Source organism: Chelmon rostratus, chromosome 6 (assembly GCF_017976325.1).
Source record: "Chelmon rostratus isolate fCheRos1 chromosome 6, fCheRos1.pri, whole genome shotgun sequence".
Taxonomy (NCBI): domain Eukaryota; kingdom Metazoa; phylum Chordata; class Actinopteri; order Chaetodontiformes; family Chaetodontidae; genus Chelmon; species Chelmon rostratus.
The window spans coordinates 7,716,381-7,734,829 of record NC_055663.1 but is presented as its reverse complement, the minus strand read 5'-3'; the positions used below and the strand labels follow the sequence as shown (position 1 = coordinate 7,734,829).

At 42.0% G+C, this 18,449-nt stretch overlaps 1 protein-coding gene across 1 annotated transcript in view; it reads right to left on the bottom strand.

Moving 5' to 3' along the window:
• Positions 1-18,449, bottom strand: part of LOC121607944 (NT-3 growth factor receptor-like) — a 211,173-nt gene that overhangs the window by 159,863 nt on the left and 32,861 nt on the right. The window contains exons 3-4 of the mRNA XM_041939009.1: positions 13,571-13,645; positions 9,195-9,266 (exon numbers count right to left, since the gene is read on the bottom strand). Coding sequence (XP_041794943.1) covers positions 9,195-9,266; positions 13,571-13,645 — 147 coding nt within the window. The remainder of the gene's footprint in view (positions 1-9,194; positions 9,267-13,570; positions 13,646-18,449) is intronic.

Below are 18,449 nucleotides of genomic sequence, written 5' to 3'. Positions count from 1 at the left end.
GTTCACGCAGACACATTTTTTTGTTTCCATGTTGGAGTCTAATACAGCAGCCGCGTAATAAATCAAGGCTCACTTTGCGGTTGTAGTTTGTGGTGCTGTTGAACTGTATTGAGTCCCTGTTTCTAATATTTTATCGATTGTCCTAACATGAATTAATGCTCTTTTTCAAGTTAGATAAAAATGTCCTTATGTAACATTTGTCAGTAGAGGCTAATCCACAGCTAACGTCTCATTATTGAGCAGCTGGTGCTGCATTTGCTCCATTCAGTTTTATCAGGAATAATTTCATAAAACCATGCTATTACTAGAGTCTTGATGATTTCATGACAAAAAGCTCAATGAGCATTAAAAATGACTACAAATGCATGAACCTAATCCATTTTAATGAAGTTGTGATTAATTCAATCAGAGCATGGAGAAGGTGAAGGCGTCCTAACTGTGTTTGTTTTTCCAATGATTAACATCATTAACATCATTTCAATTCAACTGAATAAGCAGCGTCGAGGACTGAGCGCGTCCAAGTTTCCTAGCAGCACACAGAAACACAAACGCACACACGCAAATCCACACAAATCCACATACCCACACACGCAGAGAGGAACAAACACCATCTGCCAACTTCCTGCTGTTCAGGAAGTCTCAGCAGCACTAAGATGGCCGCCCCCATGTAGAGCCTGCCGAAGCCCTGATTGGCCACTGTTTCCTCCGTGGAGACAGTTGCCATGCCAGACGATACAAGATGGCATGATGTAGAAGAACAAATGAATGCTATTGATTTTGTCACATCATTTGTGTGCTCACTAAATGTAGCATTTTACATTCATCCTGATGATGATGCAATACTTACAAAGGACTTTACTCACGTGTTATGATTTAGCACAGCTTTATTAATCAGTACTAAATCGTTTTTGATCCAATTCTTGCATTGAACAGAGGCCGTTTATATGCAACAATACATGCAGTTATGCATGTGTGACAAAACAATGCAGCATCCAACCTTTGCCTCACAGACAGCAGCTGAATGGAGTCTGGGTTACAGAATGGACGATGTTGTGAATGTTGTGGGATTGCTTTGGCAGATGCAACACTTATAGATGCAATAAAACTCAACATAAGAAGACGGCAGCAGCTGTCATTGGTCATCTGCACACATTTCTCATCGACACGCGTTTCTTGTCAACACATTCGACCCAGTGAAGTAACCTACTGTGAGAGAAAAGACAACAGACATTAAGCGGCTACTCTGGCGTTCCACCGACACAAAGAAACATCAAAGCGAACCCGAGCAGAAGAAAAGACCTTTCTCTGAAAAGTGGCTGAAATGTGGTGTCAGATATGTCGTTAGCATCCACATCTAGCGGGTGAAACAGCTGCATTTTATACAGGCTGAAAGAACTTAAATCATCCATTATTTGATGAACGTGAAACGAGCCCATGAATGTAGCACAAGCTGTTGCTAGCAAACAGTCCAGTCCAGTCGCCCTCTTGCTAAATGACGAAACTAGTTGAATGAAGAACAACAGCAAGATCTGCCTGATATTTTTCTCCTGGCATTTTATCGGGATAAACAGGCACGTCCCGTGTCTTCCTGCGGTGAGGATTTCGTGAATGTCACAGGTGTATATCATGCAGAGCACTGCAACTAACCATCAGTGGAGAGCTTCGAGCAAAGTTGCAGTCTGCTGAATTTTGTGGTCTGCTCTTTGATGGATCAGAGGACATCACAGAAACCACGTCGCAACTTGACAGAAACTCCACTGTGAGAGACTGGATGTGCTTAAAGTGAGCAGGAAAACTTGGCAATATAGTTTCTGTAGTCTTTTGTATAAAATGCACATATATATAGTCTGCCTCTTATTTAGTATTTTCTTCCTTTATATATTGTATTTTTTTATTTTCTATTGCCTTTGCTATTTGCTATTGATGCTGCCTGTAACACCAAATTTCCCAAGCTGGGGAAAGTTGATCTTGTCTTATTTTATATTGTCTGTAATGGGGTGATACTACACAAGTAGCATACATTGCCATTCTTCTTCTTCTTGTCATCCGTAAATACTAGGCTTCACTTTTGGGTCACAATTCATTCATATCAACTGAGATCTTAGTGTCATGGTTAAAATATACAGTAAATAAGCACATCTTTTCATGGTGGTCTCTCAACATATAAAAGACCAACAGTATATCATAATATGAACTGAGAATGATCAAGCAAAGAAGTTGAACCAAGAGCAGACGTTTGAGGACTTTGCAGTGCACAAGTCTCAGAGAGTGATGCTCAGACAGGTGAGGATGTAGCGGTTGCAGAGATAACAACCACTGCTTTGCAGAGCAACGGAGCACTGTATTTGTGCGCTACACAGAGTGTAAAAACTGCGCAGTTCTCTTTGACTTAATAGTGTTTGTTGCTGCAGCCGCTGTGGAATTGAAATTGTTTACATATTTCTGTGTTGTCTGCTGTGGTGATGTTTTATTCTGCTGTTAAAGTGGCGGTTATTTCATTTCTGTAGCTTAAGATCGCTTGTTATAACCGCCACGGTGGCGCTTTTCATGTATTGTTGGACATTTGTGTTTAATTTAATCAAGTTTTGTCCTCTTTTCTGGTTAATTGTGAGCCTAAACAGAGGAAGGCTGTTGAATAGATAATCAGAGTACTGGCTGCAAAATCTGTCTCCGCACTAACATTAATTCTGGGATTTAAGAAGGAATCTTGCTATATAAGTTTACTCTGTGTGTGTGTGCTTGTGTGTGTGTGTGTTGGGGGTTGGGGGTTGGGGGTTGCTCAGACAGTTCATAAACAAAAATAAAACAGTCCAGTATGAAGAAGTGGAAATATATTTCATAATTAATTATATGTCAATATTAAATGAATTTGATGCATTAAAGTTGCATTGCCCATGAGTATTAGGTTAGAAAATGCAACATGTATCCGATTTAATATGACTTCCAGTGTAAACCATGATTAATAGCTACGGCTATGTATTGCCTCACCCATTATGTAGCCATGGGGCCATGAATTTGAGGGTCTGATTACTTTTAATAGTAGAATGAAAACGATTTGCTTCACAGTCAGTTTGGTCATCCCGAAGGCACTAATGAACTGGTTGCAATCAGTCCCTGACTGTCCATCCGCAGCCACAGGTGAATCCACAGCAGCCAACAATGAATAGAGTAGTCCCTCAGTCCCCCTGGCTGCTTTTAACCTGATGATATGATCTGTCTGTCACCACCAAGAATGGTCGCACACGCATTCACATGAACACAACATTCAGTCGGCGCGTGAAGTGCGTGTGGCCGAGCAGTGTGGAGGACAAATGGGCGGCACAGGAGACAGAGAGAAGCAGAGGAAGAGAAAAGGTAGAGCTGAGAGGGAGCCCATTCAGAGGAGAAAGCCTGGGAAGAAAATGCCACTAAATGCTGTGAAATTACAGATATGTTCGTGAGCGAGCGGGTGGTAAGATAGGAGCAGGGCTGGCCTCAGCACGTCATATCACAACTCACCATGGAAATAAGCTGGAAAATAAAGACATACTCTTCTGTCAGGTGGACGAATCTCTGGTTACTTCATGATGATAAACATACTGTAGCCTGAGTTGTGAGGTGCAAACATTATATATATGAATATTTATTCCTGTTGGCTTCAATTATGGAATGGAGACTGTTTTTTAACAATTTAAGCTGTTTTTTTTGTTTTTTTAAGCTTTTTTAAGCTTAAAGTAAATGATGTTACTGGCATGAACAGTAAACAGATAAAACACTGGCTGAATGTGGAGATTGGCTTGGATGTTATATTCCCAGCCTGAGGTGATACAAAGCCATATTATAATCATCTCTTTATGAGAGACACAGACATGCAAAGCTCAGAGCGATGCATAATAAATAGCACATGTATTCTAGGGGAGGTTATTAGATGTTACAGGGTGTTAAATGATTAATATTGTCTGCTGCATGTGTTTGTCTACAGGCTGCACGTGTGACAGCAGCACTAATGAAAAGTGACAAATCATTAGTGATCTTGGTGGTACTATTTCCACCACACAGCATTTTTTCAGTATTAATGGGTCTAAATTTTCCAATGGTAGTTCCTCGAGTTGACACAAGCGTTTTATTATAGAGTGTGTTTTTCTCTACATGTGTTATATTATCCATTGGGTCACGTCCAAGCCTGAATTAGTGATGCAAAAGCATATAACTATGATAAACCATGATCACAGGGAGCTTTCTCTGCTCACAGTATTCTATAATGTAGGTTACTCGATGATGCTGACATGCAGCTGTCTTTTGCTCATTAAGGCTGCAGAGATGCACATTTCTGGAATGGTAGTGAATAATTGATCATTTTTATATGTATTCTTACTTTACTCATTTGGATGAAGTGTAAATAGCCTACATTTGTGCTAGTCTGTATTCTTGTTCAGGGTCCGTTTTTAATCTGCTGTCAGCTATTGATAATTACTTCTGTGACCTGCCAGCTGCCCGATCATGCAAATTTCCTCTTGTGCCCCAGATAAGGTCTTCAGCGTGCTATTCTCGGATAGGGTTACTACTCCAAACACAAAGTGAAACCATGAAAGTGACACAGTAAAACCAAACTTTACTTCACTTTTTGCACTGTTATGTCATACGTGTCATGTTAATGTGCTAAATAGCGGTGGTCGGGGGCTCTGAGCAGCAGATTGGCTTCTGCTACGCTGGCAGAAAGGCAGAAAGCATGGCGTGATCTGCAATACAAGTTTTTCTTATAAACAAAAGATTAAAAAAAGCTGTGGCTCATTGCACCATAAGTCCTTAAGACATGACAGTGCATCAGTGTGGATGTATTTCACATCCAACATGTCCATGTGCGTGGCTGTGTGATTTGAAGTCACTGCTTGGATGTTGGCCTTTGCTGGCTGCAGCGCTCCGTTAAGGCTTGTGAACACCACAGAAACAGGAGATTAAGTCCCGTCTTATGGGCCACCTCACCTTGAACAAGCCTTACTTACTTTTACACAAGGGCAACCCTGACAAATGCTTCCTTCACCTGCAGTAAAGGTGAGGTGAGGAGACCGTGAATCTCCAAGCATGTACATTAGCAACACTAAATTACAGGTAAACCCACTACAGCACTGACGCTTATGACGGCATGCATTGAGCTCGTACAGTACATCATCGGCACCATCGAGTACCCCACTGTATCTGTTTTTAACAAACTAAAGCACAGAAGAAGCCCTGTGATTGTGTTTTAACATGGCTTTATGCTTTTGCATCATCAAAGGGAAACACACTGTGCAATGTGAGTGGGAGGAGAGGGAGAGACGAGCCTCCAGCCGAGGCTCACAGTTTGATAGTTGCTGTGATACAATCACCTGTTTATCAAGAGATAAAAACCGCAAGCAGTTCAAATGTCCAGGCTGCATGCAGACAGTAAAGCTTGTTTATCTCCACTGATAGCCTGTCGCCAGGATTGTGTGCGACACTGTGTCTGACCGTTGCATTTCCCAGATTGGTGCATAGTCAGTTCTGGTCAGTTTTAAATGTCCTAAATATATGATGTTGTTCAACTTATTCGTGCTGAAACCACGTGTGCGGGCACAATCAGAGACAAAGAGATGCACATTCGCACCTGAAGCCTTTTGTCCTGGAAATATCAACTGCTTCCTGTTGGGAAGGTCTGGGTGATGCTTTGAGGAAATGCTTCAGCCAGAAGTTATACTTTTGCTCTTCTCATGATGTGCTCATGATGCCACATAATGCACTCAGCAGAAAAAGTCCCATGTTGATTAATGGACCCTGATAACTTCCAACCCTTCAAACTGTAATGTACCCTAAGGGCCCATCAGCTGATCCTCACAGGTATTGGGCACACCCAGCCCCACCATCAGAGGCACACACACTCAACCGTCGACTGAAGCTGAAACACAAGACAAAGCAAAACGGACCCCAACTCACTGCAATAGCTCACACTAGAGCAGAAATACAGGTTAATGCCATGACAGCTGTGTGATCGCTGCATTGATATTTAAAATGAGTGATTGCAGATAAAATTAGAGAAGACAGACAGTTGTCTTTTTAACGTCACCGCCACACAGCCCCAGAGCAGGCAGACACAGCTGGTTACTCAGCCTGTTAAACCTCTCTTACTGTGCTCTACACCTATACTGTGCTTTAATGCAGCTGAATTCCCATCACGGGTCCTCTCTGTTATCAGACAACAGAGCAAATAAGAAGCAGAAATAGATTTTATGGCTTATGAACACTATTTTGACTAGCATCAAACTGCTGGCTCGTAATTAAAAGAGCATTTTCTAACAAAGTCAACATTCATGCAGTGAAATGAGAGCAGCTGTGTCACATATCAACATTTAAAATGAGCAATCACAGAGAAGCTGTCCTCTTAACTTTACAAATGTGCATGCGTTATATTTCATACACAGTCAGGTACTGTGTTAACAACGTAATGATCAGTTCTGTAACAGCGCAGCCCTGTATGACATGAAATACAGCCAGACGCACTATAGACTAAGTAGCATTAATGTGTCAGTTTGATACTCCTCATGGCAGAAAAGAGAACAGCATGTTGTATTTTATGAGGCTGGGGGATATTGTGTGGGAACTGCAGCCACCCCGCAGGGGAGCTGCAATCAAACTGCGCTTGAAAGTTGAACATTTTTAAGTGCTGCTGCTGTATGCAGGGGCTACAGGTTAGCCTCTCCCTTAGCGGAACCATCGTTTAGATGGCAATCTGGGTTTAAAGACTCATGCTTAAGTCTCCTTTAGCAAAAGAGTCAGGAAAGCATGAAGCCCAGGTTCAGCCGATCAGTTCCAGACATCAAGATAGTCAGTCACTGCACATTCAGAGCGAAATCCAAGGGGTGGGGCATCCTGATAGCCAAAGAATAATATCAACCAGCCTAATAATCAGGCTTGCACCACACAACATGCTTTTTCCACACCCCGTGCAGCACTGATGTATGGAAACAAGTTTCACACCACTGTTTGAGGGGCCATTTAAAATAATGTAGCACCAAGCACATCTGCTGACAACACTGTTCCCTGCATGATAAGTGTATCTCATAAGACTGATGGCGGATTGATGTCTTCCCACAGCACCACGATGTGCCTCTTTCTGCTCGCAACAATCTCCGATAATTCGGACTAAGTTCCCAGGACTCCAAAGATGGCTGTTAGAGGTAAAAGCCTCCACAGTTACTACCTGACACTTCAGATTTAACACCGGGATACATAAGATTGATGAGATGCCGTTAGCAATACGAGACTGCACGCATATACAAACGGACATGCACAGCTTTATCACTTTTTGTCATTTACAGGTGACTTTGACTTAAAAGAGGTGGGGAGAATGGTAAAAAGGGAGGATGAAGATGCATAAAAGGAGGAGGGGGGAAAGACAGTATGGACAAGGTGACTGATATACAGTGGAAGAAGAAAGACAGCAGGAGTAGCAAAGAAAAAAAGACAGGCAGGTACTAAATTCAGCAGTAGCAGAGAATACTCACAAATGTCTCAAATACAGAAAACACAGAAACACACAAAAGTCAGCTGACGTTGTCAGCCCTGTTTGTATGGAAGCCATTGTTACCTCCACCAGGGAGGTATGTGAAATATTTTCAACGTAGAGCTACATAATGCATGCACAGCTGAGCTGATGAGGCTTCAGCCGGGCACAATCATATTTTGACACAATTCTCGTAGTTTTGGAAACATCCAGAAATGCATATTGGCTGCACTTGCATATCATTAAGAGCCGACAACTGACTTTGAAGTAAGGATTTAAATAAATCAAACGTGTGGCCTACGTGTGAATCATACCGCAGATTGAGGAAATGGCCTTAAATAACTGAAAGTCCTGACAGCAGATTTCTGTTCTATTTCATGGATCCTCTGCTTCACAGTGATGTTCCTCTACTAAACGCAGCGCAACTGAAGCTTTTCTGCACTTTCCTCCTGTCCAGACTGCAAACGTCACGGCGTTGCATTTAGGTGACGACCACGTTCACATAGTCTCACTCACTGGATGTACAGCGTGGGTATAAGTATGCCATTTATGGCAGACCCTTTCTTTATCTGCAATAGGTCTGGCTATGTGAGACTAGTGTTCATGCCACGCTGAAACATCTGTCTGTGCCGGCTCCATCTTGCCAAACTTGGGCAGCATGTCTTTGCTGTCTGTGAGCATCCTTGATCTCTTTTTCCGATGCATATGGCGACACTTACATCAGTCATAATTAATAGTGAAGTTGGCTTTTTCCACACTTGAACCTACATTACATAGAGAATGGCCTCTGTTTAGGTGAGCATGAGTTCTGTCATAGTTAGAAAACCTCGAATGTTACCATAACCTTGTTTTTTACTCCATTTTCGGAAGCCTGCTATTAAATCCATGGTTTAATTCATCATGGACAGAGGCAGCTGTAAACACAAGAAGAGCACAGCACTGGTTGCAAAATGTAGATAAATCTATTTATTCAGCGCCCTTCTTTTGAGCATCAACCTCGTGTTCACGCTTGTATTGATGAAAAAATAGACGGGGAGCTTAACTTGGCGCTCCGGCTCGAGGTTCTGACCATGAGACGGCTGCGATTCAAACCTGCACGGAGCCTGTGCAGACAGCCGCATAGATTAAAATGAGGGTATGTCTGTTGCCTGAGACGTGACAGTAAAAAACATGCTTGCGGTCTAGACTCAAGGTAACTAAAACCTCTCACTGTGGAAATTCACAGGCAACTTTGGCCACGTCTTGGCAAGCCTGATTATAAGATAAGCGCCCGTTTTCTGAGGCATGTTTTTGGAGAAAGACTTAAAGTAGTCCTGTTGCTCTCAAGGCTTATTACCATTTATTTCCAGCATTAGTGAGGAATTAAGGCGCCAGTGCAAACAGCATTGTTGCTGTCATACCTCAGCCCACAGAGGTATGTCATTAAGTTGATTAAATTACTGCCTTGACTTAGACCACTGTGTGTGTGTGTGTGTGTGTGTGTGTGTGTGTGTGTGTGTGTGTGTGTGTGTGTGTGTGTGTGCATGTGTGTGTCTGCCTGTTTGTACTCCTTTCAGGGACACATGCCAGCCTTTGTCCGTGCTCAAGAACAGGCATTAGTGACAGCATGTGTTTTTGTATTCATGTATGCAGCCACATTGTTTGCCTTTGCCTTTGTGTGTGTGTGTGTGTGTGTGTGTGTGTGAGTGTGTGTACTCACATGTAGCGCAGGTGGGGGTTCTTGGAGAAAGCATGAACCTGGATCGTTTTCAGGTTGCTCCTCGTGATCGTTCTATAACAGACAGACAGGCAGACGGAGAAGTGAGAAAAAGAGCACTGATGAATAACTTTCAGCTCCGTCACTCTGAATTACAGTCAGTTAGAGGAGGGGAAGAAGCAGACAGGAACATTTACCCAAGAAGACGATTCAAGCAAAGCAAAGCAAGGAGTTAAGAAAGTTATTGATTCTCGATAAATATCCAAACTGGCCAGGATTCTGTGTGACTCCTGCTCAGGTGGACCCGACAGGTGACGAGCAGATCCTCTGCTGAACCTACAGACATTTATTTTTTTCTTGACTTGAATTGATTAAGGAAAATAATCAGTACTCTCTCCTTCAAGGTAAAACACATGGACACCCTTAATCTAAAGGAAAACTAAAGCTTTCAGCATTTATCTACTTGCTTTTTGAGGAGGTACTGTATATATAACATGATCCATAGCTCTCTGGGGGCATTATGGTGGTTCAAGAGGGTTTTTTTTTTTTTGAAGCCACCATCTCGTGGCTATTAGACTAGCTGCGTCTTAAAGGCCCTTCAGCCATGGTTAAACCTTTCAAGACAGAATGGATTTCCTTCCACACTGTGAGCATCGCCCACTCCCTCTCACTCTCTCTTTGCTTTCAGGTTTAAATGTTAACCCTATCCAATCAAATTCAATTAAAATATACTGCCTCTGAATCTCATTACAGTGTGATGTAGCTGAAGGACATGTGGACGCACAGCTGTGTGAGGACAAAGGGAGGAGTGGGTTAGACAGTAAAAATCTTGACTTTACAGGCCACTTACAGGGTTTTCAGCCATGTCTCTCAGGATTACTGTTATCTGCCAATTAGCCTTACACAACATTTAGATTTAGCTTATTTAGCTTAGTTGTTTTAAATTTGCTCTGTTGTTCATCAACCAGATCTTCACTCTGTTTGTTTGCAGTAAGACCGAAACCAAGTCACCGGATCAAACTAAAACATTTGAGAAAGAAGACTAAAGTGAGTCTGACAATCGGCCAACTGTTGTAAATTAGTGTATTCTGTGTCTCCCACAATAGCACCTTTGGATATGAAAGTGAAAATGAAGCTGCAGAGGAACCTGCAGCTCGGTTTTAATCAGCGAGTTGTAAGTGGGAGAGGAGCCAGCGTCAGTGCCCAGCTGGAGGGTTGGAGCCGTTCCACAGAGCGGTGGATGTGCTACACCAACCCCCTCACAGTCGACGCAGCTTCCTGCGTTTCTTCTGCTTTCTCTTCTCCTGCATCTCCTCAGCCAATGGAAGACTTTCAAAAAACATGCACAATATAATTTGCCATCCAATAACTAACCAATATTTTAACTATTCAGATAATAGTGCCACTTGTCAGTCAGTAATTACACTCAGAGGTAAGCACTGAAGTTCATACTGTATTGAACTTGAAGGGCACTCAGAGAGCGCGAACCAAGGCCAATAGCCCAACTCTGCAAGTGCAACCACTATGTCCGGGTATATTTCCAAAACTGTTGGCAATTCTGATTCGGACATAAGAGTATAATTAGCTGCATGATGTGTATTTATGTTTCCGCAGCCATGCTTTAGTTTGATAAAAAAAAAAATGTTGCTACAGTCATGGCGATGTTGCGGTTGTACCAGTTCTCATATGAAACCACTGTCTCTGAGCGCTCCACAACGACTGCTGTCTGTATGAAGTTTGAACAACCACATGTGACTCTGCCCCAGAGGATTACTGGCTGCACTGAGTGTGGATTATGATAAACACTTATCATGTTTCTACAGTTGGCTATGTCCCTATTGGACTTCACTACCATCTACCGCTTTTCAGATGTATGACATTGTATGACATTTATTCCACTCTTCCATCCATGAAAATCAGGCCAGTATTTTTTCTCTAATCCAGCTGACAAACAGACAACAAACAAAAACAAACAAACAAACAAACCGAAGACCTAACCTCCTTGACAGGGCGAATAATAGAGTACTGATTGTAGATGAAAAAGAATATTCTTTCCACTCCAGGACGGTCTGCATTTATTTCTTAGGTCTTAAAACAACAGTCACATGCACATACAATGAAACCATTTCCGGGAACTGTTCTTGTTCTCCCAATGCACTGTAATGTTGAGCCCAAGCTAAAATGAGGCTTTAGCAATCTGAGCCTGTCAAATCAAGTGTGCATTTCCCAGAGTTACAGTCTTCAGTGCACGAAGTCCCATCTGTTCCCCAATGTTGCCATTCCTTCTCTTCAGCACAGCAATGCTGTCTGGGGGAACCAAAAGAAGTGAATTTCATACTAACGAGACCGTAACTTGGAGAGATACCCAACTGCTTTGGGTAACTGAGGCTGCTGAGACTACTTAACCCGATTAGCTTTAGCTGAACTTAAGAATGCATTTTCACACAGAATGAGGACTTTGGACTTTGTCCCACATCTTTTACAATGGAATGACCGTGGGGGTTATGGATCTCTTTTTGGCCTGTGTGCACAGGAAAAAAGATAAAGAGTGTGTGAACTGTGTCGCACTGTACACATAGATACAAGAAAGACAATAAAGAACATGGCTCTCGGTCTGTCTGTTAATCTGATATTCATCAATTGCCATGAAGTTTGGTGCAGACATCCATGGACCCCAGCAGATGAATCCTACTGACTTTGGTGGTCTCTGACTTTTCATCTAGCACCACAATCAAGTCAAAATTTTAATTTGTCTAATACTTTTTGGTTTATGACAAAATATCTGCAAAACTAGTCACATTCCCATGCTCAGCTATACTTGTGTTTAGTGCTAATTACCAGATGATAGCATGTTAAATTGCTAAACTAAGTATACATTCTATTTGCTAAACATGAGCATGTCAGTACCATAGTATTGAACATGTTGCCATCCGATCATTAGCATTTAGCTAAAATCACTACTGCTTCTAAATACAGGCTCACAGAGCTGTTAGCATGGCTGTAGACTCCGAGTAAAATTGTCGTTTAATTCATTTAATTGCATCATTAAGTCTGTATTTTTATCATGACCACTGATGCTGTCTATGATGCTTAAAAATGAGCGATTATGTTTAGATTTACAGAAGAACTAATGGATTGAGCAATTATTGATTATTAGTTATTGAGCTCCCTTTGTATGGTATCAGGCTGCCATTGTCGAGACAGCAGAAATCACAGTGATGGCTACAAATCATTCTGATGGAGAGAGACGGAGGCTCCGGGATTTACTTCCTTTCTTTCTTTTTGTCCTTTTTCCAGCAGAATCAACTGAAGACTCTTTATGGTGTCATATATTCTTGTGTTCTCGTTGAAATGACTCCTGATGAAATGCACACTGATGAAACTCTTTACTGAACGTTAAGCTCCATTTTCAAACCAAATAATTAATGAGCATTGAAATGGTCCCATTTCTGTTGTATTGTTTACAGCCTTTATGCGTCCTGATTTAAATTTTAATGTGTGGTACAGCGCGCAGGCAGTTAAAGCCACCGAGTCAGTTTGAAGTGTATCTCCTCTTCAGCACCACAGACAGCTGATGGTGAGAAGCTCTTAGCCGTCTGCATGTGCACTTGCTTGTAGAAACACTGTTCGAAAACGCTCTTAAAGGCACAATGAGGAGGATTTATCAGTTGCGGTTTGTAAACACAACATTCAAAGATGCCCCCTCAGGCTCAACGGCTCTTCTTGGATGTGTGCTTACTATCTTGCTACATTTTTATGGAGTACTGCCCTGACAGCCAACGCACTGTTATTGGCTGGGGGCTACGCATCCACTGCTCCAAAGGTTGATGCCCAGAAACGATCGAACCACAGCAAATAAGAAAATATAATGGCAGGGGGCAGAGTCTCTGCAGATATATTTAGTTTAATGTTCACCATCATCATTAAATAATTTAAAAAAGGATTAATGATAATAAATATTCCTAGCTTGCATGCTGTCTATACAGGATGCAAGTGACAGTTTAAAACTAGAAACCAGCTGCATTCTTAATCATTGCATCAGATCATGATGGCCAAATCTGATGTGAAATAGGTTTGACTAAATATGATAAAAACTCATATAAACGTGGTATCTACTTTTTCTTATTTCATTGTAGATGCTCAGTATTTTTTTTTTTTTTTTTTTTTTTTTTACAATTATTTCTCTTATCTGTATCAAGCGTCTGTTTTTATACTGCTCTGAAACTTTGCAACAGATGTTTCCCAGGGATTAGTCTGATAAACAGGAATGGGGGGAAATATTTCTGCGGGGCGTTTTGGTGGTGATGTACTGCAGAAACATTACAACAAGCACCGCACGAAGGAACAGACACACAGAGGAAGAATGTGTTATTACTTACAGCCTCTGTAGGCCGGTGTAGAGCTCCATATCCATATCCTTCAAGGTCTGCTGACCAGTCCAGTTCTCGATGTGTCTGGAAAGTAGAACAGACAAGGCATATTAGTGCGGTTGCAACTCACGATTATTTTCATTATCGATTAATTGCACATTATCGGCTCTATTAATCATTCTGATCTATATCAATGTCAGAACATAGTGAACAATATCCATCATATCTTCATATTTGTGTGTGTGTGTCAAAAGTGTGTTTACATCTATCCACGTGGTTCATATTCAGATGCACAGGTTAGAGCTGAGGGTAAGGATTATGAGAAGTGCAATATTTAAGGTTCTAATAAGGAAATCATACAAATGTTTTTTTTTTAAGTAAAGCATTTTTCTATGTGGTCTAGGCCCCATGTGTGTCTGACAATGTAGGTGGCTAAATAGACCAATGTGGGCTACTTAGTGAACATACTGAATGTGGACTAATGACTGCGCCAAAGAAGGTGAAGAAGGCAAACTGGCCTCTAAATGCTATCTGTTGGTTTGACATTGGTTACAATGCCATGATGTTGCTCCTGATAGACAACGACAGCACCCGTCAACAAGCTAATGACAGGGAGGTGGAGGTGGACAACATGAGACACAATCCTAATCAGATACCAATCCTCTCGAAGGGTGGAAAGGCAATCGAGACGAGGATGCTCTGATAGACCGAAAGCTCAAAAGAACGTTAGGAGAACGTTCTGCATTAGCATCCTGAAGTTGTACAGTAGTTAAGCAACTAGTATGGCGGTGGCAGTGTGAACACCGCTGTTCTTTAGTGACACAGGTTCACTGCAAACAATGTAAACTGTTAAACTGAACGTGGATCCTCGCAATCTTAGCACTCACACAGACACGGTCCGAATTCACTGGCTGCTGTGGTTTGTTGGCCGTGAACGTTTGTAGCGTGGCCTTGTGGGAGCCCAGCAGCAGAAAAAGGATAGTGGCCCATTTTGGATCCAGCAGCGGATGGCAACAAATCAAAACATGCAAATCACATCGCCCTGAACATCTGTTTACCCCAGAGACCTCCTCCTGGCCCTGACTGTGAGTGTGTGTGTGTGTGTGTGTTTTTGGTTGTAAAGGTATGCATGGAAAGATCAGTTAGAGGTGTTGTTTGTCCATCTGTCTTCCTGGAATTGATTCATCACCAAAACACCTTTGCATATTTACTCTCTCTCTGACAGTCATTGTCTGTGTCTCTCATCCTGACGACATCCACATAACCACACACACACATACACACGGATACAAAGCAGACATGCAAATCTTTCAATATCCTGAATAAGACTGCACACATGCCTCAAACCCACATGCTGTGTTGCACTGTAGGAGCCGCCTCCTTTAAAGGACTGTGACCCTCCAGAGGTCGCAGTCTGGAGGCTAATGGTGCATTCAGGTTGTACAAGAGAAGCACAAAAATCCCACACACTCTCACTTGTGCTGATTTTACTTACAGCTGCACTAACCACTATCTTCAGAACACTGGATCAAATGTTTAATGTGAAAGTCACGGCGAAGAACTCACAGTGAATGATCACCAACTCTGCAGTTCCCCTCAGCTTTAGAGAGCATTTTAGCCTTTTTCATTTTTTGCTCATTGCCTTAATTGTCTGTACAGAAAATTCCACCCTCATCAACCTCATCAACGCAGCAGGCAGCTGCTTTCAGTGAAAAACCTCTGACAAACCCGCCGTACAGGACCTGCCGAGTACCAAACAGCAGGCACACACTAACAGGTGTGCACAGTGGAGCTTTTAGCAGCTTAAGAGTCAGATATTTCCCTGGGGAGTTGGTGGAGAACAAAAACAGAGTTAAAAGACACAATTTTGGATTTAGATTCGTTAAGTGGACACAAACACTCCAACTGAATGCTCAGTGTCTGCTGGTGTGTGAATAGTTTCGGGATGCAACTAATGATTATTTTCATAATTGATTAATCTCATAATAACCAATTAATGGTCGACAAAATGGCTGAAAATGTTGACAACTGCCTGCCTTACAAGATTTTGTTTGACCAGCAATCCAAAATGCAAAGACATTGCGTCAAAAATCATCCCTGCATGGCGAGCACAGCAGGCAATTCAGACGCAGCTACGAATGTCTGAAGGAGTTTTATGAAGAAATCAGTTCAGATTCCAGCCAAAAAACTCACATTTTATGCAAATTGTGCCCAGCAGGTCTGACAAGACGAGTCCAAACATCAGCCTCATCTACAAAAATTTCGAAACAACACATCGGGTTGACACATCCGACCAGTCTTGGAAAATCTTCTTTTAGATATAATTACGGTTTTATAACGCAGATACAGATGCACAAACACATGTTGAAATTTAAAAGCACTTCCATTGAGTTCTCTGTTCATGGCAGCCTTTCATGTCTGAATATAACATCATTCACCAGCAGAAGAGCCAGTGTAAGAGTTGGAGCTTTGCTTCTTAATAGCCTTAATAGCCATTTTTTTTTTCTTTAATGGATCACAGCAAAGCATGAACACACTGCAGCCTTCTTGAAATACAGGTCACATCAAAAAGCAGCCTTGGCTACAGCAACTCGAACTCATTCTGAAAACAGACTTCTTAAAAAGCAACCTCCTCACTCCTGGAGTGAGTTGTGGATTTAATACTAGTCATTCAAAAACAACTTTGACTAATAGAATACTTTTCCCGATAGCTAAGAGTGGTGATGCTGGTTGGTCCTGAAATTCACTGTGGATATTTATGGTCTCCAGAGGATGTTGATGGAGACCCCCTGACCTTCCCTCTAGCACATTCATCAGGCTAAAGTTTCAACTTTCCACAATCAATGCATCTTAAATGTCAATGTGCCAACTTTGACCATTCCATTTGTTTTTCTTGGCTTTCTTGCATGACACGCCACAGTGATGACTGAAGCTTCGAGTGCTTAAAAAGAACGTCCAGGATTTTCAACCTGATTACGTGAACTGCAAATGTTCTATTTCCCGACTCGGAAGAGAAAAGTCTTCACATTTTCTGGAGCAGAAATATGTTTTTTTCAAACCTGTTTACTTAGAACCCTTTAGATTTATGCTGCAACCCAAAGGGAGGTCAATGCAAGAGTGAGTGGTTTTTAGGTACATTTTTCCAGTAATTCTCAAGCAAACATCATCCGCCGACCTCTCACATTTATCTTTTATCCTATCAGAGCCTCCCGACCCTTTGATTGGAAATCACTGTTCTAATGCCACTCACATGGCAAATGTCACAGCTGTGGCTCTAAGAATAACTGAATGGTCACCATGTAGTTTGTTTCATCAAAACAACATTGCAGAGGGTCAGCTGACATGCTGCCAATTAGAGTGAAGAAAGGAACAGATGAAGTGAAGACAGTGTCAGGACTGGCAGTATCCTCCTGTCCTGTCCTGATTTTCACTGCATGCCCATGCAGCCATGCTGTTTGCTTCAGTAATTAGAATGAATGAATGAAGTTGTCATTTTCCAGATTGTTTAAAATGGTCCTCATAGAAGTATAATGGTTTGCTGTGTCAGCACTATGGACAGGATAGATCAATGAAGAAAAATCCTTTCTCCACTCTCTTTCTGTCTCTGTGACTCTTTGGCTCTCCGTCTTATTTGTGCTGAGCAGAATAGCAACAGTTGCGTAGCAAAGGGCAGCTACAGTCTCTCAGGCTACGGACAGAATAGCAAATCAGACTCCTACACAGCGGACGATAATCTGTTTCCATAGAGTGATACCCTGTTCGCATTGCTCTGATAACATGTGGAAAACGAGTTCAGTGATGTTTGGCTATTGCCTCTGTGTGCACGTTTCTTTTTCTGCTGTTTAGGTCTGCAGGTCTGTGTTCAGCGGCTGAGGTTTTGCATCATTTGCATATGGCCTACAAGCACGGAATACAAAGCCTCTTGTTCCAACACGAACAGGTGGCTTCTGTGGCGAAAACAAATGCACAACATGCAGAATGCTGCCATGGCTGCATAAACTGTCCACTGACACTGCACACAACGTCTTGCCTAGTCGAACCAACTCTACCAGTTTATCGACAGATTGCATATTATAGCGGGAAAAAACTTAAAAGCTATATTTTACCAACTGTTCAGCCATCTGAAAAAAATATATGTATTCGATTATTACAGGTAAAACACAGCTTGATTTGTGTGATGATGCGTTTCTGAACTCACACCAGTCCTGAAACTATCAACTGTGACGAGGCATCTCAAGCACAACCAGCGCTTGTTGATGATGCAGACTTGGGAAATGCTGATATGCTCAAGCGAAACATCCATATAGGATTATAAAAGGATTACTAAGCACAGCTAGAGAACCAAGAAAGAGCTAAAAAAAAAAAATACTTTTCCTGCTTTATTCTGGTACTGCATATCAAAACAGGGCGCTCAGGCAAATTCCTACCATGACATTGTCCTATTCTGACCCTCCAGTCACTTCCTGGTTGTGCCAAATAAAGAGGATTGATTAGATTGGAGGTGTTTAAGGTGGTACTTGCGCCCTAAGAGTCAGATAATTTTAAAAATCATATAAAAGCTTGTTAAAGTGGAAGGTGGAATGATAGAAAGAGGGAAAAACAGAGATATGAACTTACATACATTCAAAATCGATGACTTTACTTTCAGTTAAGTACTTTTTACCACAAGTATTGCACTGTTTAATTTCCAGTCTCATCCGTCACACAGTAAAAACAGAAGTGGGACAGAGAGGCTGAGAGGCCTGGTTATAATATGAAGTGAGGACGATCACACGGCTCACAGAATTACATACAGACAGGCGAGCAGCCTGCAACGACTGCAGAGACACCAACAAGCACTGCATCGCCTTGCAACGCTGTGCTGTGCGTGTGCTCGACACGATGTGTA